We start from the raw sequence: 26147 nt of genomic DNA, 5'->3' as shown, positions 1-26147 counted from the left end.
CTGATCATTCTCTTTCGCCTCAGAAAGGTTAGACCTTGGTCAAGATGGTCCAATTTGAAAGATCCAAGCCACTAACTCATGTAATGCCTTTCTTCCCTGGTTTCTTTGTTTTTATTGTTTGCAATATAGATATATATGCATTTGGGCAGCAGTAGAAAGGTTACCTACAGTACAGACATGGCTCAAAAGCCTTACTCCACACTATTACATTTTTTACAGGGTACAGAACTACAGCATTAGAAATGTGGATTCCATAAATATTTACTTGTCTTTACTCTGGTAGACCCCAAAGGGGCTGTACTGGAAGTACCAGGAAAAATAAGCAACCACACTTTGCACTGCTGTAAACCAGAGTATGTGCAATTTAGAACATAAAGACTTTACTTTAGCACTATGTTTAACACACTGGTTTTAGTAATATTTGAGCATGACCTTTGTCCCCTGGTTATGAACACAGAAGACAGGTCCTTGGGGTTTTGTTTGTTTGAATACTCCTCATACTTTTCCCTTTAGCTTTTTTCCCCCTCTCTCAGCAGAAACGCTAGTTTTAGGTGGATTCAATTGTGACCAATCACAGGAAGCACAACTATCTAGCTAGTAGTACAATAACAATTTGTAAAGCGTTCTACTTTCAATTCTTATGGTTATACTAGATACTCACGCAGAAGAAAAGTTTTTTCTGGAGGATCAGATTTTAATTTCCATTTAATAAATCCATTTAATTCAAGACAGGCCTCACATGGCTGAACATCTTGCGTCAGAGACAAAGCTGAAATGCTCAAGAGTAAAATAAAATTGGGAACAACAGATTAAGGAGAAGGAAGAAAAGGGAAACAAAAAAAACTGGCGGAACAACCAGCGAACAGGAGATGGACAGCAACTGTCGAAGATGGGGCCAAGGGGAAAAAGGGGGAGGAAATCGAATGATAGTCACATTTTAAAAACTCTATTTTTTGGGAGCCATGAATGCTTTCCCCCCGCCATACAAAACCTTTTGGCCTGTTATCTTTCTCCTCTAATTTTAATGTGGATCTAAGCAATTACATCTGTTTGCAATATTAGGGTCTATGCCAGTAAAATGACCCAAAAAATAAATGAATCAAACTAAATGTATCCCCATATACAAATGAACATAGCTAGTTATCTTTAGTTTTGCTAGTTAATAGTGAGCTAGTGAATAATGTAAAGCTATTGACAAATTTATAGCACGAGTAGAGCACCATTTTATTAATTCTAACCTTGTAACTTCAATCATTCATTACATAACGTACCCGATTTTATTATGACTGACAAAATGTATCAGATCCTTAAAAGATAAACTTCTCAAGCTCAACAAGGAGAATAAAGACTTTTCAAAGAAATGTGAGCACTTTTTTTCTGAGATTTTTTCCTGCTAAAAGATCCACTTACTGTAAGTTACGGACTTCATATTTCACTTCTATAACTTAGCCCTTCCAAAAAAAGTTCTAAGAGAACACTGAGATAAATATAATAGATCCTTCATTGCGTTTAGTCTTAAACCTGATTTTCAGCAATAGTTTTTACCAGCAAACAAAATATAGTGAACTTAAAAACGTAACCTGAAAGTTTATCACTTTTCTGTGGACTAGACCAAAAGAAATAGAATTTTACAGATGCTGTAGCTCAAAATCCCTGTAGAAAACTTTTCTACAATATGCATCATATCCCATTACTAGACGATCTCTGGACCTCAGGATAGAAGATGTAAACCTTTAAATAGGATGTGGCCACACACAGAGGTTAATAGAAGTCATCTGCCTAAATCCCATGTAAATCTGGAATTTTGAGTACGGAAGAGTGAAACAGCAGAATATGAATATAAAATTCAGCAAAGGGGTTCACAGCTTTGTAGCAACAATACACACCAAAGTACACAGTTGAATAAAATAATTTCAAAAAGTTGTATTACAGTACATTATAATAATGAATTTTATCTTCTTCATTTGCTTTCATCTATCTCAGTTATAGAAGATTTGAAGATGCAGAATTACTTTCCAAAGTGAAATGGTAATTCTTAACCCTAACCAAAGTATGAATCTCCTGCAGTAATGTTCTGTGGCTAATTTTTTTTTTACAGTAGTTTATATTACACTGTACTCATATTTAAAAAGCAAACTACTAGCTGCCTGAACAGAGACTATCATAAACAGGGCATTTTTTTACAATTAAGTACAGTTGAGCCACAGACTTTTCGGATGAATAAATTGTCTATTTAACTTATGTACAACACTCAGATAAAAATAATTCTCCGGTGCACCCTAGCTCACTACAAGATTTTTATAAACAACTATTTCTTGAAATACTTTCCAAAAGTGTGTGAACATTTCCTATAATATCCTAACGAAAATAAAAGTGGAAATGTTTTTAAAAGGCACACATCAAAGGAAAACGCTGTTGGCCTAGGTAATTGCTACAAATAATCCAAAATGAAGACAGCTTTTATCACAAAAAGCATGTTTTAGCCCTTAAAACACCATGCTAGTAAAGCTCTGATTTTGCAATTCCAGACTCTTCTTGCAGCCAATCTACACTAATCCACCTAAAGTTATAATTAAATTAGCTCTTCCCAGAAAAACTCCTAGAGCAAAGTTGTTGATAATGATCACAGTAATGGAGTTTGCAAGGTAAATCCCCAAATCTTCGCTTTTTCCCCAGACCTCATTTGCAGACTCAATCAAGTTTGCCACATTTCCTTCACATAAAAAAAATCTGCATATTCAAAAAAATCTCCCTTCTCACTTCCTCCCACCCCCAACTTTAATCTTTACTAATCTATGTTAGACAATGCATAAACTTCTCAGGCTCGCATGATCCAGTGACAAAGCAGACACAGTAGAGACTGTTCAAGGACTCTAAAACAAAGCAGTCTTTCACCTTCAAAGACTAAGTATTATGACTCCTTTGCACTCATGGACTTTCAAACTACCTCCTTTTAGTGGCATCTTCCATACATGTGCTGAAATGGAAAGTTGTTTGTTTGGGATTTTTTGAGGCATATATTTTACTACCTAAACCCTGCTGTAGATCTAGAAAGGCCACATATCCTTTGCCACACAGAGGGGGAAGAAGTCAAGTGTGAATCTTCATCTAAGAGTCAAAATCCAAAGTCTGCCAGACTTTGCTGGCCTTCCTTCTTAATCAGATTTAATATTATGTGTCAGATGTGTCATTTTCCAGCAATGTATTACAGCGGGTAGTTTTCTTTCGGTTGCACTTCCATCTGATCTATGCCCTAATTAGCAGGACTGTACAAAAAGTTATGTTCATAAACATTGTTAATAAAGAAAACCTAATATGACTGAGAAACAAATGCACAACACAGAACAGAAATTATGTAAATGACGTTTACTTCAAAGTACATATTCATGTTCTTACTCAAGCACAAATAAATCTGTTAGTCTTTAAGGTGCCACCGGACTCCTTGTTGTTTTTGTGGATACAGACTGACACGGCTACCTCCTGATACTAATCTCCCACTAGTCACAATAGCTGAACTACTGAATTCCTGCCATTTGGTGGGAAGCAGGGACACAGACTTCTAAGAAAACCATGAATGCTATTGTCTGCAGAGTGTGGGGTTCTAGAGCAGAGGCTATTAAGGGTTCTATTAAATATCTGCCACAGATGAGACTTCAACTAAATATCATTTCCATACAACCAGGAAGTAATGTAATTAACAGGATTCTGACAAAAAATTAATAGGTGATTCTGTTCCTTTATCAGTCACACACACACACACACACACACACACACACACACACAATATGCTTACGTGAAAAAATGAGAGCGGGGCCATAAAGGAGTAAATGGAAAATAGAATTAACTCTCATAGGGTCCCAAACTGCAAGAGAATCCTGCTATTAAAGCAAGTTGATAAATGGAGTAAGAAAACATACAGAAAATTAAATTTGGCACTCAGACTTTCATAACTGAACAAGTTACTTTGTCACGAAAAGAAAAACCTTTTTTTTTCCCCCCCCCTTCTATTTTTGTTGCAGAGGAATAAGGGGGAAAAAAGTCAATGATGAAAATAAAAAAGGAATCTGTTGTAAAGTTATAAGTGCATCATAGTTTGCATTATTTTCATTTATACTCTTCAGCCTGCCTTTAAAAGATAAGCACTGCAGCAACAGAATCGTATGCAATATTTTCTGATGGTTGGCCATTTCATTAATTTAAATACAACTTAAATACAAACAAAGGATTTTACTATTCACACTAGTTTTATGAATACCAGGTTTTACTGGAGGGGGGGGGGGGGGGGGGGGAGAAAGAGGTGTGCACTGCCCCACTTCCCACTACATCTGTCTCATCTTCAATAGAAAAGGAATAGAGTGACATGGGACGGAAGGTGGACAAAAAGAACACTTCCAATTCTTCAGTTGGTAAGAACACATATTGGAAGCTTTGAATATAATCAGAGCCTTCCAAAGTTCCTCAGACAAAAACAAAAAAGACACACACAGATATGAGCAAAAAGAAAACTTAATTTGAGAGTTTAATCTCATAAAAGTTATGTCTACACTGCAAAGAAAAACCCACCGTACCAAGTCTCAGAGCACTTGCAGGGCTCAGCAGGACTAAAAACAACAATGTAGATGCTCAGGCTGGAGCTTGGGCTCTGAGACCCTCCCTGCTCACTGGATTTCAGAGTCTGGGATCCAGCCCGAGATCCTAATGTCTCCACTACTATTTTTAGCCCCACAGCCCCAAACCATGCGCGCCCAAATTAACTGTCCCAGGCTGTGACACCAGATGCTGTGGGTTTTTCTTTGCAGTGTAGACATACCCTTAGGGACGAAGAGTACTAGTTTAACTCAAGCACAATATATGATCATATTTTGCAAGCCTCCCCACACAGCTCTTATACTCTATATATTCCAAACAAAACTCCCAAACCTCAACTACTCCTGACTAGCATTCCATCGATAACAATAAAAGATGCTTATAGACTTAGAAAAAGTTCGTAAAAAAAAAAAAAAAACTTGTCAGAGTAATTTCTGGCTATTAAAATCTGAACCTCAGCTCTCAGTTTAGCAAGATGGAGCTTGTTTAAAAATTCAGGACACAACAAAATATTAAAGTTTCTTGTATACAAGCACAACTCCAAACTATTCTTCTTCTCGCTCTTTGGTGAAATAAGTAATTTTTATATAATTTCCTCTATTGAAAACAGTTTTAAGTAGTCAATATATTTTCCATTAACTTTCTGTCTACACACTACTGGTACAGAAATATTCGTGAAATACAATTAAATAGTTTAGCTACTGAAAATCAATGTACTTGAAGGAGGATCATATTTGTTCCAAATTACACCACAGTTGCCCAGATTCTCTGTTCTTCCATTTGTGCTAAGCACAGGCATGGGGCTGGGAAATAGGAGGGGCATAGGTGGCTTTAAGCCACATTTGTGTGCTACATATCTAGGGCATCTTCTACCCAGCCCACAGTGTAAATTAGTCAGGGCTGCTCTGACAAACTTGGTTGTTTCCTAGATCCCTATATTGGCAGTGGGAACTCTGGCCTCACCCGGTCATTCTGATGACCTGCCCTCATGACAGAGGACAAGTTGTGGGAACATGTTATAAAGCTTTTACACCAGCTCCAATGCCAGCTGGAGTAAGACCCCTGCACTGACAGTAGGCTCCCAGGTCCATCTCCAGCACTTTTCTGCCCCATGTATGCTGCTGTAGTGTCACGAAGAGAAAAGACTGCAGCAGATTAAGCAAGTAACTTGGTACTGTTTTCAATTGTAAGCAAGAGATTTTCCCACCTTGTTTTGAAGTCTATGCACACTGTAGGGAGTCCAAATTTACTCCTTTCCTGGGGTTTGCATTACTGGCTAATCAAAGGATACCAAAATGTGTCAGCCAAAGCTCTTTCTATCAAGGCCACCTGTTCCTAAGGCTTCCTTGCTGGACTTCTTAACCAAATCCTAACTCCCTCTAAGGGTTTGTATACACAGGAAAGATTTTCTTGGTGTATTCATATGCCCCTTCATCTTCAACCACCACTCCAGAGGACATGCGTCCATGCTAATGACAGGTTCTGCTCGATAATGATCCAAAGCAGCGTAGACCAACGTATGTTCACTTTCATCATCTGAGTCAGATGCCACCAGCAGAAGGTTGATTTTCTTCTTTGATGGTTTGGGTTCTGTAGTTTCTGAATTGGAGAGTTGCTCTTTTAAGACTTCTGAAAGCATTCTCCACACCTCGTCCCTCTCAGATTTTGGATGGCACTTCAGATTCTTAAACCTTCGGTCGAGTGCTGTAGCTATCTTTAGAAATCTCACATTGGTACCTTCTTTGCGTTTTGTCAAATCTACACTGAAAAAGTGTTCTTAAAACGAACAACATGTACTGGGTCATCATCCAAGACTACTATAATATGAAATACATGGCAGAATGTGGGTAAAACAGAGCAGGAGATCTACTATTCTCCCCCAAGAAGTTCAGTCAAAATTTAATTAACACTTTTTCTTTTTTTTAAATGAGTGGCATCAGCATGGAAGCACGTCCTCTGGAATGGTAGCCAAAGCATGAAGGGGCATACAAATGTTCAGCATATCTGGCACGTAAACACCTTGCAATGCCGGCTACAAAAGTGCCATGCAAATGCCTGTTCTCACTTTCAGGTGACATTGTAAATAAGAAGCCGGCAGCATTATCTCCCATAAATGCAAACAAACGTGTTTGTCTTAGCGATTGGCTGAATAAGAAGTAGGACTGAGTGGACTTATAGGCTCTAAAGTTTTACATTGTTATATAACTGCACTCAAAAACAAAACTAAGAAACAAAATCTACATTTGTAAGTTGCACTTTCACAATAAAGAGATTGCATTATGGTACTTATATGAGGTGAACTGAAAAATACTATTTCATTTGTTTATACTGTGCAAATATTTGTTTATACTGTGCAAATATACTGTGCAAATCATTGTTTTACTGTGCAAATATTTGTAATCAAAAATAATAATATAAAGTGAGCAGTGTGCACTTGATATTCTGTGTTGTAATTATCTATGTAGAAAAACATCCAAAAATATTTAATAAATTTCAATTGGTAGTCTATTATTTAACAATGCAATTGGCAGATAGCAGTGCTGCGTATCTCCCCAGTTTGCTCACCGCCTTTTTGAACATGACCCTTCTCTGCCTCTTTGGGGAGGCATCAGAGTGCAGATGCAATTACTAACCTGCTGCATTCCTCCCACCAGCCCACCATCAATCTAGTGTTATTACTAACCTACTTCCTGCTGCAATGGAGACTGTCTTACCGTCACTAAGCTCAGTCCAGAATGGTAAAAGCAGTTGGGATTGACAATCCAAACTTATGGGGACAAAGCAACATTTTATCATTGCCATCATGGAGGCTAGTACAGGGACAATAACTACTTGTGCTGATTCTCTGTTCCCAAAGCACCTGATATCTCTCAACCCTCATGGCAGACTCTGAATACCTTGAAAATGTCCACAGGAAGAGCGAGAGAGCACATGTTTGCTGACAGCACAAGGCCAAAAAGAAAGAAGAGCGAAGGGAAGCCGGCAGAGGCACTGTTAAAGGAGTGCATGGACAAAGAAAAAGGATTAAAGAATGTTGGAGAGCATTGTGGTGCTATGTTCATGGACAGCACCCCAACCTAGCCAAGTCTTTAAATCATGATTTGAGGACTTCATAAACTCAGGCAGAGGTTATGGGTTCCTTACAGGAGTGGGTAGGCAAGGTTCTGTGGCCTGCAATGTGCAGGTCAGACTAGATCAGGGGTTCTCAAACTTGGGGTCGAGACCCCTCAGGGGGTCAAAAGGTTATTACATGGGGGGGGGTCACAAGCTGTCAGCCTCCACCCCAAACCCCACTTTGCCTCCAGCATTTATAATGGTGTTTAAAATATATTTTAAAGTGTTTTAAATTTATAAGGGGGAATCGCACTCAGAGGCTTGCTATGTGAAAGGGGTCACAGTACAAAAGTTTGAGAACCACTGGACTAGATGATCAAGATGGTCCCTTCTGACCTTAAAGTTTCTGAGTCTATGTCTTGCACCTTGGGGTGAACACATGATACTGGGAGCCCACCTTCACTCACTCAAATACAAGAAACAGGCCCTTTCCATATCTTCCACCCACGCCCAAGACAAGGAAAATTACTTTCCTGACCAGTTTGGGCCATTTTGCAGAGGCAAGCTTTCTGGCTGTTCATAACATTCAGGAAATCTCTCCCCCTCTGCTTCCCATCCATAAGTGACATTCTCCCTTGCTCTCACGGGTGTTGTACAAAACACCAAGCATGAGGCAGATTTTGGTAAGAAGCCACCAGCCTTGTGACACCTCCACTTTCCCTTCAGTCCTTCAAACGCACACTCTACTGTCATTCTGCAGTTGCGTGGGGTACAGTTAAACAGCTTTCTCCTATGCAAGGGACCAGTAAAAGACTTAATGAATCAGGAAAGCAGCAGGTAAATGGGGCCTCCCAGCACAACAGGAAGAATCACCACACCATTTATGTCCACAGGGATCTTGGGAGCAAAAGTTTCATTTCTCATTACAGAAAATAGGCCAGAGTTTCTAAAGATCCTGGCATTATGGCCTTTCCAGACTGCCCATTAACCTAGCGGAACCATCTACACCAATGAACCAGGCCTTGAGGCACTATGAAGAAAGCCCTTTTTTGTTGATGAGCTACATGTGACGCTTCAAGGGGGTCACCCAGACCAGTACGAGGTTTTGCCACCACTTGCCCTGTAACTTTATGTGCATCTATGCTGTCCAGCACTGTTACAGAGGCTTGACATCAGCAGCATGCTTACAGCACAATGGCTTCACCTGGCTTCCACCAGCCTGGTCTCTGGATTACATATCTATTTGTAGGGCATGTCAGAAATCCCTTACTGGATTTAAGTTAAGTTTGGTAACAAAAATTCTACCTATACCCCCGAGGTTTGCAACTAGTTTTGAAGTAGAAATTCCCTTGTTTGAAGGAGTTAAAGAAAGAGTTTATAATGGAAACCTCATTTACAAAATTTAAATACGGAGCAACTTCTGCCATGTCATACTGTATTTAACTCTCCATTTTTATACACCAAATAGGTGGCTTGATTTGTCACAACTGTGTTGTTTGCCAGAGACATTTCTGTCTCGTACCATCAGAAGATACCTCTCCTGCCTGCCATGATTTGAAAATAGTTTTCCATTGCTCTGGAGTGTCCTAATATTAGAGAGAATTAATTATTTTTTAGATTCAGGTGTGCTTCACATGAGCCCACCCACCCATATATTTACTATGATTTTGCAAAGTACTTTTAAAAAAAAATAGATAGATGTATAATATGAAGGTCAAATATATAATTCCGAATTATTCTTTGTTCTAACTGTCTATACACATCTAGCATCACTGGGTTAAGGGGGATGCTCTTCTGCTGCAACTACCGTTAGTTCAAACTACTATAGTAGAACCTAAGAGTTACAAACACCTTGGGAATGGAGGTTGTTCGTAACTCTAAAATGTTCATAACTCTGAACAAACATTATGTTTGTTCTTCCAACAGTTTACACTGATTTAATACAGCTTTGAAACTTTTCTATATAGAGAAAAATGCTGATTTTCCTTTTTTTTGTTTTTGGTATCTTACATTTAACAGTACTGGGCTGTATTTGCTTTTGGGGTGGGGGGGGGGATGCACTGTGCTGCTGCCTGATTGTATACTTCCAGTTCCAAATGAGGAGTGTGATTGACTAGTCAGTTTGTAACTCTGGTGTTCATAACTCTGAGATTGTACTGTATTGCAAACTGCAAAGTTCAAAATCCTTTGAGGAGGGAGTCAGAACAACAAATAAAATATCCCTCCTCAGCCTGGCCCTCCTACTTCCCAATTACTACAAGCTATACGTTTCCCTTTCCCCCAGTTTTCCTGTGTCTTTTTTGCTCCATATTAAGGCCATTACACAAGCACTGAGGATACAGTATAGTAGGAACTCTGCTGATGCAGAAAGACATTTTCAAGTAGCCCTGCTGTTCTTGTTCACATTTATCTATGGTATAATGTAATTTGGTCCATAGATCATGGGTCTAGTTCAGTGGTCGGCAACCTTCAGAACACGGCCCATCAAGGTAATCCGCTGGCGGGCCGCGAGACATTTTGTTTATGTTGACCATCCACAGGCACAGCCCCCCGCAGCTCCCAGTGGCTGCTTTCTGCAATTCAGCTGCACTTACGAACATCTCCAACAATTTCATCCACATCCTTTCCCCTACACTCCTCTTCCCAAAAACAAAATAAAAACACTACACTGTATCCAAAACTGAAGTCTCCTTCTTGAAAATCTTTTTTACAGTCTCTAATCTTGATTAAAGAAGAAAACTGACTTCCCTTGGTTACACTAAGGTCAAGATGAATCAAATCTGTGACAAAGTGTCCAGACAAAAAAGTTACTAGGAAATATATTTTACTCTAGATCTTACCAGACAATTACAAACGCAACCATCAGGAAAAATAATCTGTAACCTTTAGCAAACACTAACAGGAGGTGCACTTTTTTAGAGTCCAATATACGAAATGACAACTGCAGAGCTATATTAAGTATTATTTTATTATGGACTGGAACTGAGCTTCTCATTTGCAACGTATAACTGGATCAGAATTTCACCTTTTTCCTGTTTATGAACTGTTCGCCGGCAGCTTGTGAAGATCTTTGGTGAATTATTATTAGTCTTTGCAAACAGTTTGGGAATATATAAGTTTTTAGTAATTTGCTATTTTTCCAGTAACATTATGATAAACTCTGCATGAGAGCCTGGGCATATTAAGTTCCAGGAGTGCTAAGAAAGGTAATTTAAATCTTCAGAAAGAGAGAAGTTTGGCACAGGGAAGGTGTGGAGAGGGTTCTGAACAGCAAAAGGGAGAGTCCGGCTCAAGAAACAGACTCTCAACAAGCTTCACCCATGTGCATTACAGGAGTCCATCAAGAAATTAATGACTTTATAAGGCACAGAAAAAGTTCAGCTTCCGTTACAGCCAGATACTATATGGCTATAATAGGAATGTGGGAAGAAGGGGAAACTGGTAGGAAAGAAAATATATATCCTATCAGGATTAAATAGCAGCTAAAACATCTCATATAAGCTTCTGTTGCTTGGCACTAATTTCCATGATTTTCAGAATGCCTGCTTCATTCAAAACAATCCATTTAAATGAGACACTGTGTCAGTACTATTTTCAAAAACAATGTTCTTCAATTGTCCGCATGGCTTACTTTTATTCTGACTACACTCATGTTTGATGCTTTAAAGTGATCACACCTGCAAGATTTTTAATCGAAGGAAACTCTGGGGTAGATCTCCTGGAAGAAAAACTCCCAGATGGTAAAACAGATTTCCCTTCTTCCCTCAGAACACCAAAAAGCATTTTTGTGTACCCCCAGGGGAAGAGCTATGTAGTTACCACCAACATAGTCTACAACTGAACTTTTGTTGCTAGATATGTCTAAACAGAATTTCTGCAGCTGGGTCAGAAGTATCTATCATCTTCTATGAGTCTACCAGGAAGACATTTACTGTTTCTTAGCAACTAGTCACTGAAGAGTCTAGTCATTTTCTCTGGGCCGTTGGTCACGATTCCGCTGACTGTTTTACCTTAGAATACTAACCCTGAATACAAATTCCTCCATATTTGTAGGGTGTTCTTTTCTTCATACTATCCTCTATTCAGTATATGTACAATGCCTTGTTCAATATTTATGTTCAGATTCTTTGGTTTTCCTGCACTGAAAATTGGGACTACTCTACTCAGTTTCTTAGATTTTGTTTGCTATAAATAAAATAGTCTTTTGAACTAAAGCTGCCTTGATAAGGCTCATGACAGCTATGCCACTTAGGAAAAAACAAAAAAAAAAAAAAAATCAAGATCACCACTGTGAATTATGCATAAAAAGAGGCAGTTCAGTCACATCAGGGCATGGCACCTATCATCCATTAACCAACAACAGTATTTAAGAGTGGGATACAGCCAGGCACACAATACCTGGGCAGCGTGTCATTATAGAACTGAATCAAATGAGGTGAACACAGAGGGAGACTTACTTCTCTGCATCTTAATGATTTTTATCTCAACAGTGGACAAAAACAGTATAATTTATGCAAACACTTCTGTTTAATTCAGTTTTTACCATCAATAGGCTAAACTGTCATGGTTCAAAAACTGGACCAACTAAGTCTATTAGTTATCCATTACACTGAAGATATAAATACTCAGGTATAAACTATAGAATGATACATGTTGCATCCATTTCACCATCTATTACAGTAATGATTCAGCAATGCACCTGTGGTAGAGAAATTAAATAGAATGCCATCCTTCTATTTCACACAATACCTGTAAAGATTTTGATGGAGAAATGGTTACATATTTAGTTCTAGTATTGCAGAATCCAGCTACCAGCCTTATCTAAAGTTCTGAGAAGACTCTTCTGTGCCCTTTTCTATAATCTAGCACTCCTCCTTCAGCTAGGAGGAAGACAATAGGGGGCAGTAGGGTTGTTTTTTTTAATCATCTGCAGGAGTAGGCTCACTGGTTACTGAACCATCCCTGGGAATGAAGAATTGCTCTCAAAATACTCAAATGCTGTTCGCTTTTAAATCTAGAACCCACATGTTCTGCCTGATTGCTTCCACTAATCTCAAATTCTCCTATGCTTTCTCTATGAGAATCGTGCATGCTTATTACCTACATTTTTCAAAAGGTTTAAGTGATTGGATGGAGCAGTAGCCATCAGGAAGTGGTTGCAGGTACATTTTGGACAGTTGAGTATGTGGCCCAGACTTCCAGCAGATGCAATTCTTCCAAGATGCCCTTCCTCCACAACTGCCAATTATTCCAAGACTTCCATGGTTGCACTCTAAAACATTAGATTGAGACTCAACATTGTAGTTAATATGGATAGTTACTCACAGATCCAGGAAAACACTTCCCTATATCCAGGCAATGAAATCTCTAGTCTAATTCCAAACCTAAAATGTTTCAGTGCCCACAGAACCATAATTCCACTCATATGAAGAAAAAAAGAGATGCTGAAAATAAGCACGTCACATATGCTCTTTACATGTTAATTCTTGGAAACAAGTTCAATGTAACTGGATGAAAAAGTTAAGTAAATTTACAAAAAAATATCCTAGTACAGTGTCACTAAGCACAAAATTGAATGCTGTTCTGCACGTCCACAAGATACTCACATCTACATGTTGAATACACATTGATTTTAAGTTTAGAATTTCTCTTTTCCTTGTTAACTGCATTCTATAACAGAAACAAAAATTCTGAATCTTTGATTTGTATTTAAAAAAAAATTAATATTTTGATAGTTTCAGTACTCAAAGGACAAAGACTACACAGGGGGTCAAATACAAGGGAAGTTATGTTACAAGTACCATTTCATAACACTGCATTCACTCCACATGCTTTTATTTCAGAAGATGGAATGTCAGATTGTGCATTTCAGAATGTAGTTTTGTTGTCATTCTCCATAACCGATTACAAAAGACAAGAATGCATCTTGTAAACATTTCCAAGAGAACTCTGTTTTTTTCAAACAAGATTTGTGATCAAAATCAAGTCAAGATAATTTCAGCTTTAAACAGAGGTACCATCATAGGCTGAGTTAGGAAACCCCATTGTATGAATCCTCTCTACTGAACTGAAGGAAACAATGCATAATACGATAGTGCCAAAGTCATTTTCCTGAAGAAAGGCTGCCAATAATAACTAAAAAAAAAAAAAAAAAAAAAGAAAGGAGGGATGTGCCCCACCCATTTAAAACAAACAAAACAAACACATCACATCAAGAGACATTCTCTGGTCTCCTGTTAACTTAATGTGTTTAGCTATATCAGATCACTAATCAGAGAAGTTATCAACCAAGTTGGGGGTGGGGGGAGGGGAGGAATTGCAAAAATAAGAATTACAGTGCTGGCATATGAAATAAGATTTCACTAATCAATGGGCCAGCTGTGTGGACATAAAGCCCCAACTGGAAAAAGCGGAGCCATGAACTGCAGGAAAAATAGATGCTCTTATAAAGATTGCATAAAATTCACTACTAGAGGAAGGAGTTTGCCAATCCTGCAGGGAACAAGGGAAATATGTATCAATAGGTTTCATTAGTTTCATACTGAGCAAACAGGAGTTGCAGAATTGCAAACAAAAGCCAACAGTTACCATGCTATCTTTAAAATTATTATTTCAAGCACTAAAACCTTTAAAAGAATGAACTAAGGGAGCAGTCTGATTGGTTGATGAGGATACACTGACATGTATTCACAAATAGAGCCCTACGCAGATACAAAATGTATATCTGCAGATGCAGATATTCACGGATATAAGGTGGATATCTGGGGAACTGCAGGGCTCTACCAGGAACTGCAGCAGCGAAAGCAACAGTATGTTGGGCTGCCGCTTGCAAGAGCCAGCGCCCAGCCTGGGCAGTATCTCTGAAGTGGATGTACCACCAATGAGCAGGGCTGCGGGAGTGGGCACCAGGCTTGACAGCAGCTGTCCCTGGTCATGCTAGTGTGTGCAAGCAACTCATACGCTCCCAGACAGGAGTCCCTTCCATGCAGTGGTCTGCATCAACTGCGGTTCCTGATAGAGCCCTGCAGCTCCCCAGATTTCCGCTTTATATCTATGGATATAAATTTTGTTCCTGTGCAGGGCTTTATTCACAAGTGTCAGAAATAAATTAGCCAAAACATTAAAGTCGTTGGTTTAAAATTGCAACACTATCCAAACATGCTACAATATGTATATATTTTAGAGTTTTTCAAACAAATTCCTCCCAAACATCCCAGGTTTGTACACATGGTCCGGAATTGGATATACCGTCCCGCATTTATTGCTCAGATTCACAAACCTTGCCCAGGTCATGACTTCATTAGTAGTTAAGAGCAGTCACAAAACAGTAAGATAGGGCTCTAACTATAGCGCAGTATTTAAAAAAAATAAAATTAAAAAAACTCTAGACACTAAAACTCACTCAGCTACTGCCCTCCCTCTATTTTTTCTTTTCTGGGGAAGACTATTAAGAAGTTTGTAGAGCGGCAACTCTGAAGATATACGCAATCCTTGGATTTCCTTGACATTTAATAAGTGCATCTTATGTAAAAGAAATAAAACAGAATTCAGATCTGGTTTCCTGTAGTAAACAAGTAAGGATAGACTAAACTAAAACCTCAGACGAGAGACAGAGCTAACACTTATACAGCAGAAACTCAGCATTATGAACACCTTGGGAATGGAGATTGTTTGTAACTCTGAACAAAACATTATGGCTGTTCTATCAAAAGTTTACAACTGAACATTGACTTAATACAGCTTTGAAACTTTACTATGCAGAAGAAAAATGCTGTTTTCCCTTTATTATTTTAGTAGTTTATGTTTAACACAGTACTCCACTTGCTTTTTTGGATGGGGGAAGACAGTCTCTGCTGCTACCGGATTGTGTACTTCCAGTTCCAAATGAGATGTGTGGTTAATTGGTCAGTTTGTAACTCTGAGGTTCTACTGTAGTAGCTTCTTAGGTTATGTCTACACTGGGAGCATGCCTCCCAGCCTTGGTAACAGACACACTCTAGCGCCACTTGAGAGAGCATGCTAAAAATAGCAGTGTCCATGTTGCTGTCAAGCAGTAGCTTGGGCTACACACCTGAAGTCAGACCCGGGCATTTGGGCTGGCTTGCCACCTCCAGATGACACCTCCTCCTAACATCTTGCTTCATTAGCATTACTACACCTCTACACAGCATTTTGGAGTGAGCCTTCGAGCCAAGATCAACATACTCAGGCGAATGGTATTCACGCTAGTACTCTACAAATAGCTCTCTAGACAGCACTTTGAAGTTGTGGCTCCAGATCTGAAGCCAACATCCCTCTCTACACTTCAGAGCCCAAGCAACAACTACAAATCTCTGTCTATATAGCTATTTTTAGAGCACTAGGGTGAACTCCACTAACCCAAGCGTGTCAACCTGAGCTAGCAGACTTTCTCCAAAACGCTGTGTAGACATACCCTGTGTGTCGTACCGATGCAGCTAAAGCACAACCTTGGCATCAGAGTACATTCACCTCACCAGTTATGTCCTACCAAGCCAACTATTCCACCTGCCAAAATGCAAAATTCTCACACATGTTGCAGGACATCCTGCTACGTCCTATTATTACTGTCCACAAGCGCGTTGCCTCATGCCAATGGCGCCCCTTCCTCCTGGCTCATCTAACTACTGGCAGGGACACAACAGCTCCCATTTGCAGCACTACGCCATGGTCAGCTGGTCTTCCCTGTGCCATGCCCATGCCCCCTCAGCAGTGCATCATTTCCTCCACAGTGTGCTGGGTTCCCCACCCCTCACACCCTCCCCATCATTACTTATATTGCAGTGACAGGCCCTTCGACAGAAATTGGGGGCCCAACTCCTCCCATTTCACTGCATTCACACAGACACTGGGGGAGGGGTTGAGGAACGCTGTCCCCCCCGCATCAGCCCTGCACCTGGGAGCTTCCCCCTCCCCGCGACCCATTGCCACCCCACCCGTGGGCCCCCCTCCTCTCACCCTGACGTGCGGCCCCTCCGCATGCCGCGCCGCCAGCGCCTCCACCAGGTCGCCCCTGAGCTCCATCAGGAAGCGGAGCCCGCCCTCCAGCCGGCCCAAGTGCTGGAAGAGACCCCGGTAGCGGGGGGTGAGGTAGTAACGGAGCCGGTCCTCGGCCTGGAGCAAGGCGCCCGGCTCCCTCTGCTGCTCCCGAGCCTGCAGCACCTTGGCGCTGAACTCGGCCACCTGTCCGTGGTCCACGCCGAAGTCCCGGGCCAGGCGGGCCAGCAGCTCCGCCCGCCGGGGCCCGGCCTGCAGGGCCCTGTAGGAGAGCATGAACTCCGCGCTGCGGAGCTCGGCCGGCGGCGGCGCTTTCTCCCTCGTCTCGTAGGGGGGCAGCGGGGGCACGGAGCGGCTCAGCAGCTCCTCCATGGCCCGGCTCGGAGCCGCTGGGCCCGAGCACAGGGAGGCGGCGGCACCTAGGCCCGCGCAGGGTCCCGTCACTATGGAGACGCGGCTAGGCCGCCTCGGCAGGACCCAGGACCGACAGAGCAGGCGCGGCGCAACCAGAAACGGGCCCAGCCGGCTCATGCTGGCCAACCCGCACCCGGCCGGGACCCCTCGGGCAGCGGCGCCAGGCTCCTCTCTACGCCCTAGCAGTGCCAGGCCGCAGCGTTTTCGGGGGGCACCCAAACAAAGAGGCTGATTGGGTAGCATTGCAGATTGCTGGCGGCGACAGCCAATCAGAGCGGGAGTGGGCGGGGCGTTAGCGTGCAGCCTTGTCTGCGTCTGGCGGCCATCTTGAGTGTGGCCTGGAAAGGTAAAGGAGCGGCTCTTCCTCCGGAGCGGGGAAGCAATGGCCGCGCCCCGCCTCTCTTCTTCCCTAGCCTTGGCCCTCCGCACCCACTTTCGAGTCTCTCCCCGTCAGGGCTCTGCCCGCCTGCAGCAGGTTCTATCAACCCCACGTTGTTGTGTTGTCTCCTTCCCCAGCAGATCCGGCTTTTCCCCTTCCCCCGCTGTGTCCTTCGCCTCAGGTAGCATGGGCCGCCAGCTCGTCCTCCTGCTTCCCCCTCCTCCCCCCTGCACACACATGCCACTCATCCCTGTCACTCCCTTCTAGGGGGACATATGCAGGAGCCCCACCCCCTCTGAGGCCCCGCCCCTGGCTCCTCCTCTTCCCTCAAGGCCCCGCCCCCTCGCCTAGCTAGATGCCAGAGCCAGCTCCTGATAAGAGCTGCTAGGGTGGCCCAGCTGCTGTGGGGAGCCTTCCATTGGTCCTGCACAGAGCATCAGGGTGCTCAAGGGTAGCCCCTGGCCTATGTTCCCACTCTGTGGGGTGTGCTGCCCAGGGCAGATGGAGGGTCTAGGACTCTGGGGCTCCCTGGGCAGCTCTTACTACTTCCCAGCTCTGGCTTCTGGCCTAGCCAGGGGCAGGACTTTGGGTGGAAAAGACTAGTGCCACTCCCGCGCCTCAGGCAGGCATGGAGTGGTGCTGCAGGGAATCCAGGCAGTAGTGCAAGTAGGGTGGCACCCTCCAGTATGCAGTGCCAACAAGAGATTTTTAGTGGGTATTAGAAAGTCTTGGGGCTAGCCCCCCTCTCTGGGGATGGGGCTGCACACTGCTTCTTTATATGGCTTTAACAGCACAATACATATGCTAACAAACTTAAATAAAGGCTTTGTTTAAGTTTGTTAGCATATGCATTGTGCTGTTAAGTTGGTCAGGAGTACTGAAGAGGGGAGGTGTGGGGGGGACGGAAGGTGTTTAAACAGTGTTTTTGATTCTGCAAAAAGAACAGGAGTACTTGTGACACCTTAGAGACTAACAAATTTATTTCAGCATAAGCTGTCGTGGGCTACAGCTCACTTCATCCGAAGAAGTGAGCTGTAGCCCGTGGAAGCTTATGCTGAAATAAATTTGTTAGTCTCTAAGGTGCCACAAGTACTCCTGTTCTTTTTGCGGATGCAGACTAACATGGCTGCTACTTCGAAACCTGTTTTTGATTCTGTTTCTCCCCATTGGTCTGAATTATCCATGACATCCATACTGCTTCACATCAAGTCCAAATCATTAGAGGAATGCCTCTGCTTGAATGGACCAGAGGATGTTTGGATTCTGAAGTCAGCCCAGTTCCGCAGGCTGACAGGAATCCAGTGTTGTCCCCAGTGTACACAGAATTCTTCTTTGCAGCCAAACTAGTCTAATATGCATTTTGTAAACTGGAGCAGCAAAACAAAGAAAACAAATGCCTCATTTTCCAGCTTTGTGGGTGAGAGAACTATAAGGGAGGATGATAATACTGGACACTGATGGCCTTAAGCCAGCTGCCTCAGGAATCTGCAAAGAACTTTGCTGAAAATATGTTCCTCATCTTAGCAACAGAGCTAGGACTTATCACACATCTGCCCACCTTTATTTGAATGAAGCTCCTGATCTGACAGTTCAGGCATTGTCAGTTTCATCCAGAACAATTTCAGTTTACAAACTTGGAGCCTAATCCTGTAAACCCTTAATCATTTGATCAGTCCTATTGAAGACAATGTGACTACTTGCATGACTATGGACCACTTTTGTAGTAAGAGTTTCAGGAGTCTGTTCTGTTCCTATAAAAGAAGTTGAATCTCCCATTGAAATGCAATGTTTGGGTACAATACCATAATGCAGTTTAGGATACAGTTCTACTTAAAATTTGTCTTTTAATAAGTCATACATATGCTGAAATGGCTCCTCACCCAACTCCCATATTCTATAAAAACAGACTGAAATACTACATATCTGGGGGGAAGGTGAGTAGTTAAGCATGTTGATGTTTGAATATACAAATACCCATTTCGTCACTGTACTGGAAAACATAGCTGAATTTAATTTTCTATGGAATTTGAAGAAAGTTTAACCGTCCCAATTATTTTCTGTGTTAATCACTCAGTGTGTATCTGAAATAACTACATGCCTTCTAAGAGAAAAGAATCAGTTCACACTTACTGAAAAAAATGCCTTCCAACTGGTGTTCAGAAAAGTGCTACAAGACATACATAACCTCATGAGCAGAGGGCAGAGAGGCTACCCTCCCACATTATGACAAATAATAATAATAATCTCAAAGAGGCAGAGGTTCACAGATTTGCAAACCTAAAAGCCTGTATTATTCTTTACACCATCTCAGCACATACCAGGTTTATGAACATTAAAAAGTTAACTGCAAAGGAACACTGAAGTCCATTGATCTTAATGTGTGCCAGTCAGTATGACCTCACTGACGAAAGGAGCAGTCACACCTGAACAGCTAAAAATTAACCTTGCCCTTTTAGGCTAAATGGAGTCATGTCACTGGCTCCATCTCTGTTACATAACAGATAACAAAACTCCAGTGAGGCATGGTGATGGCACATAAGGTCTCAGGTACACGGTGTGATTTTTCAGAATTTCTTTTGGGAATAGTCATGTACGTGAAATAGCTGCTACTTATGATTATACTATTTCTATGCATGTATATTCATCTTGGTATCTGAAGTTATGAATATTAGCTATGTTTACTACATGTTTGCTTGCTCGTGTGGTAATGCCCACAAAGTATTTAGCCAGCACATGAAGGGACAAGTCAAGTTGAATGGATGCTGGAAAACGCCTGCCTACACTTAATGGACTTTTTTTTTAATGTTCTAACTAGAATATGGGTGGGGGTGATGGACATTAACTTGCTCATGTGACTCCAAACACCATCTTCACAGTATCAGGGGGTAGCCGTGTTAGTCTGTATCTACAAAAACAACAAAGAGTCTGGTGGCACCTTAAAGACTAACAGATTTATTTGGGCATAAGCTTTCGTGAGTAAAAACCTCACTTCTTCGGATGCATAGATGCATCTTCTCTCTATGCATCCGAAGAAGTGAGGTTTTTACTCACGAAAGCTTATGCCCAAATAAATCTGTTAGTCTTTAAGGTGCCACCAGACTCTTTGTTGTTTTCATCTTCACAGTGAGAACAGATTTCCCTTTACTTGGCAGAAGCTAAAAGGCCCTGGCTTTGAAACATCTCCATTTTGCCTCTTTCCTTCTCCAGCCTCTGGACTATGAACATATGCTAATGGGAGCATTCTAACCAAGGGACTGAGGACTTTAAGGTAATCTGGAGCCTTCATATTTCCTTGATCCTTTCCAGATGGACTTATGAGCTGGATATGGTACAGAGACTGTTCTAGCCTCATTGATTGCCGATTTCTCCCTTGCAATGGACAAAGATCACGAGTCAGCAGCCTTTGATACCTGTGGTATAAGCAACATAGCCCTTGCGTGAGTGTTTTTTTCTTTCCTCTCCAAATATCAAAGCCTGTTCCCATTGAACTCAATAGCAAAACTCCTTTTGATTTCAATGGGAACAGGATTTCGGCCCAAGAGATCAGAGAATGTGATTTGATCAATTGCTTCTCTCTCCAGAGACAGTTCTCATGCACGTTCTGCCAGGCTGATTTTGAGTGCCGCTCCTGTATGTCATGCTGAAGAAAATAATAAAACAATTTAGGCTGTAGTTCGATCAAGATGTAGATGGCACACACAGTTCTATGCCTCTTTTCCATCAAACCCAGATGGCGCAGTAGCTTTGCTTTCCTAGTGCCTGGCGGAGAGCAATACTTAGATAAAGGCAAGATGGCAGAAGCTTAGTTTGGACATAAGGGAGGCACTGATAGTGTGTTAAGGGAAAGTGGGGTGATTGTCCTTCCTATCCTTCTTTCATTTAAGAAGCTTTTAATTTGGGGTGCTGCTGGATCCTCAATGACACCTGGGAGTACAGGTGGCACCAGGGGCCCAAAGCATCATTTTACAAGTGCATCTGTTCAAAAAATGCAGTTGTAAAATTTTAGACAGGTAAGGGGGATGTCGGAGGGGACAGGAAGAGTGTGGGGGCCCGGGGCTGGGAGGAGTCACATGGCGGGTCATGTGGGGAGGTCTTGTGTCCACCCCCCGTTTGTGTCCCTCCCATGAGTGAAGTACTGGCAAGAAATGATTTCTACTTGCACCACTGAATACTGCTGTCCCAGAGTCATTCAGCCTGGGACTTAAGAAATGTACATTTTGAGACTGTCCCGCCCAATTAGGGATGGATGGTCACCCTACTCCAGTCCTTGCCACCAGACAACTCCTGCCGCATGTCCCCCGCCCAGCTACACTTCAGACTGTCATCCATAGCCCCCATCCCATCCCGAGTTACCTTTTGTTCTATTCCTGTACTGCTTAGGCAAGAACCTCAGGGTGTATCTAGACTACAAACGCTGCACAGCTACGGTGCTGCCGCTTCACCCCTGTAGTGCTGTGGTGTAGGCATTTGGAAGAAGTCTTTCCTTCGCTGTAGTAAATCTACTCCCTCAAGAGGCTGTAGCTAGGTTGACAGCCATCTGTGTCTGCATTGGGGTTTAAATCAGGTTAAGTACATCTCACGGGGTCTGAATGTTTCACACCTCTGAGCGACATAGCTAGGTTGACCTGTTTTAGATGCAGACCAAGTCTGAGACAAGAAATGGGCCATACTATACAAGTCAACAAACTTGGGTTCTGTCAGACCGGAGGGAGAACTGAATGCCATTAGACAAGGTCTCGCCATCAAGAATAGCCTACCTCCACCACCCCTTACATTGGAATCTGAGGACTGTAGGTGCTTCAGCAGTATGTGAACACAGAGGCCGTCTCACAGTTAGGTAGGTCCCAAGCCATATACATTGATTTCATCAGGTATGAGAGGTCAGCTTCACAGATCCAGCTGCAGAATCAAGTTCTAAGAGCACAATCCTGTAAATTCTGCATCTGTGGCACCTCCATTGAAATTGAAATACCCTACAACACAAACTATGTCCCTGAACCTGCAAACTCTTACAACTGGTGCATAATACCACTCATCTGTAATGAGTTCTGTAGGACTACTTGTGAGTAAAGTTAAGCATGTGCTTGTTGCTTGCAGTGTCTATGGGCCCAATTTTAATTCAGTATAAATTGGCTATTAACATAACTGGGAGCAGTATTGGGCCCCATAGATCTGATCCTGAGAGGCACTGAGTGTCCTTGACTCCCGTGTACTTCACTGGAAGTTGAGGATGCTTGTCCTCATGCAAGATCAAGCCATCTATGCTAGTGAAAAGCACTACACAAGAGCAAACTATTGTCACATATATTATGAAATGTAATTAAATGTTTCTAAAATGACACACTAGGGTCACACAGGAAGAAGAGAAAACAAGATTGTCACAGCAGTCTCACGCGTGTGCAGGGTGGGTCATAGACTCAGATAATTGAAGGGGGAAAAGGCAGCAAGACTCAGGAGCATTAAAATATAGGAAAATCCATTTCTATTAGAGTGTGTGGGGACAGAATCTAAAGTTAACTGAATTGAATTACAGAAATTCCCACAGCAACCTCATAACAGTATGGCACCTGCTAAAGTAAAAGCCCCTAGGGTTGCAACAAGCCTTTATCTGGGCTAAACAAATCTTTTCAGGCGGGTGAGTCCCTCTGTCAGACCTTAATACTACACTCGGGCTTGTCTACTCTTGAAATGTTAAAGTGGCACAGTTGCACTGCTGTTGCACTTCAATGTGGACGCTACCTATGCTGATGGGAAGTGTTCTCCCATCAGCATAGGTAATCCACCTCCCATTCAGTCAACCTAGCACTGTCTACACTGGAGGTTAAATCGGCTTAACTACACTGCTCAGTGGAGTGGATTTTTCGCATCCCTGAGTGGTGTAGTTAAGCCAACTTAATTTTCTAGTGTAGACCAGGCATCAACCTTTCAAAACAAGAGCAAGCCTCTGTGAGTCAGGTTCGCATGCTAAGTTTAGTCGCAGGCTAGCTGTATTTCCCAAACCTGGAGCAGATTTCTGTCTAGCCCCAACCTTCCCAGGCCAGACTGACTCTTTCAAAGCTGGGGCAAGCTTTATAGCCCATGAACCATCTTCTTACTAAATTCAAGCCAATTAACTAATATTATCACCTTAATAAAAACTTAAGCAAGGTGAACAGCAAAAATGGGATTATCCATTTATACCCAGCCAAGGCTTGGTTTAGATCTCATGGTGTTATACTGGTCTGTGACTTCCATAAAGTTACTCCTGATTTACCCTGTCATGAGATGAAAATCAGAACTTGGAATCTGGCTCTATGATTAGATAGAACATTTATTCCTCCACGACACAGTTTCCATTAGACCACATGAGTTCATTTAAAAAGCACATATAGTGGCATCATTGAAGTACTTGGCTCAGATTTGAGTTTGAGAATAGACTTCAGTGAGCACATGATTGGGCCCTAAATGATTAGGTCCTGATACTGCAATGAGTTCAATTATGTGGGACCTATGTGCCAGGGGCATCATTTGCTATGGGACCAGATGTCCATTTACCCACCCCCCAGGTTTTTATAGGTCACTATGCTCCATTATGGCTTCTACTTCCTGCACCCCAACTTTGATCTTAACCCTTCGCTATGCCAGCAGGCATTCATTATTCATCTATTTTTGCCATCCCCAGAAGTTTTCTGAAATGATGCCCTGCTCTATGCCCACAAGGTGCCTCATTAACTTCATTGTGGCTCCACATGGGGATAAAGGGGCCAACTAGATGGCGCTCATTGCAAGGCCTTAGACTTAATATTGGAACAAATATCAAGTTTCTGAAAGACTGTACTGTTGCATTATTATTCCTTTCCCCCCTTCTCTGTAATATGATTGTGGATTTTCAATTTCATGAATAAGGTAATATTGATCCAATCAGATAAAATATTTCTTTAAAATTGCAGTAAAATGTGCACAGGAGGAATGTTTTATTCAATTTATTTTAGTGTCACTGTCACAGCTCTTAAATACTTGACAAGTTTTTCTGATACTGTCACATCTAATTTTAATCAATTTTCCCCCCCAATGCACAGTGTTAATCAAAATCAATGTCTGTCTTCAAACTTAATTTAATTGTAAATATGGGGGCAAAATCCCAAATTGCTAAGTACTTACCTTGTGAAGATTCCAAAAAAACATAGCAAGAGCTGTTAAGAAACTATTAAGTTATTCAATATTTCTTTAAAAAAAAATAGTGTTCTACTACAGAATTGAGTCTGAGGGTCCCTGATGCAGTCATTTTCCATTGTCAGTGGGTCAGATTGGGAGACTGTTAATCTTTAACATCCTCCACAATTGGTATTTCTGTTGGAGATATCCACAACAGGCTAAGGAATGAATGGTCATGGAGAATGAGCTACCCTCTCACCCTTATATTTGGTTTTTCTGCTTCATCACTGGAATGTACAACATGCCCATATTTGTACCTGCTCAGTTGATAGAGGTACTGCAGCTTTAAATGGTGTCAAATAAACTGGCACCTTTCACAAGCACTTTTTAAAAAAACGATCATTTTTTAAGTCCGAACAAAAAACAAGAGTATCCAATAGCAACATTTGTTAAAAAAACAGAGTGGACAACAGTTTTACTGACAAAAATGAAACCATGAAGATGGAGCTTTTTTTTTTTTTAACATATTTTCCCCCTGAATCATCTAGCTCAATTAGTTTAAAAACAGTTGTCATGAGAGGTGTGATCATGCTAGGTAACAAGTGTCTCCTGCAAGCTACAGAGGGCCTAGTCCTGCAAACATTTAAGCATAAATTTTATTTAACTAGCATGAGTAATCCCACTGAAATCAATGGATTTACTCATGGTAGTAAAATTAAGCAGATGCGCAAGTGTCTTCAGGCCTTAGGTTCTGGTCCTGCATCCATACTATTCAATGGGAAAATTCCCTCTGACTTCAAAAGTGTAGGATCAAGCCCTTAGTAAACTCCAGTTCCACTTCTTAGTGTTTGCCTCAAGTGGCACATGACCAGGATTCACCACCATATTTGGTCCCCTAGTTGGATTATTAGTTTCCCCACCTTGGGCCAGGTACTGACGGATAGTATGATGTGAACACTAATACATGCCCCCCACTGAAAGCAGCAGAGGGAGTTGACAGAATGTAGGCTCAGATCCTCAGAGGTATGTAGGGACTTACCTCCATCTAATTTCAATGGGAGATAGGCACCTGAATACCTTTGAGGATCTGGGTCTCAATATGTCATAGAATCAGGCCCAATGTTTAAACTTAATTACATAGGCATAAAGTGCTTTTCCTCCCCTCACTCTAACTATCTAGATTGGCTCTTTTCCTTATTCTCACAACAGCAATTTGTTTCTACATAAACTATAAGCCATTTAAAAATGTGCCAACATGTATTGCTCACCTACAAATACCATCATGAAGTAAGTGAGAGAACTTTCTATAAAAAGTTACACTTAATAATAAGTAGATTCATTTTTTTTTTCAGGAAAAACAATTACTTGCATCAGTGTTTTTGTTGGTTTTAAAAATAGAAATATGTTTCTTCAGAGGGAAACTTGAGCTTAGATCCAAAAGGTAGGTAAGCAAGTACTTCAGGTCCAAAAATGTATTTTCCTTGAAATCAGAAAGATTTTATAAAACTCAGTATGAACAAAAATGTTTTCATGACATTTAAACATGCGAAAAATTCCCCTGCTT

General features: G+C 41.7%; 1 protein-coding gene across 2 annotated transcripts in view; it reads right to left on the bottom strand.

The window, feature by feature from the left end:
* Nucleotides 1-17332, bottom strand: part of MLYCD (malonyl-CoA decarboxylase) — a 60145-nt gene extending 42813 nt beyond the window's left edge. Inside the window, exon 1 of one of the 2 annotated variants that reach the window (XM_034788231.1) lies at nt 16618-17332. In XM_034788231.1, the coding sequence (XP_034644122.1) occupies nt 16618-17313 (696 nt within the window). In that variant the 5' untranslated portion in view covers nt 17314-17332. The remainder of the gene's footprint in view (nt 1-16617) is intronic. The other variant, XM_034788230.1, reaches the window with a different exon arrangement.
* Between the last annotated feature and the right edge of the window lie 8815 nt (nt 17333-26147).

This window comes from Trachemys scripta, chromosome 13, assembly GCF_013100865.1.
Source record: "Trachemys scripta elegans isolate TJP31775 chromosome 13, CAS_Tse_1.0, whole genome shotgun sequence".
NCBI lineage: Eukaryota > Metazoa > Chordata > Testudines > Emydidae > Trachemys > Trachemys scripta.
Note: the sequence above shows the minus strand (reverse complement) of the source record. Positions and strands in the feature narration are given on the sequence as shown.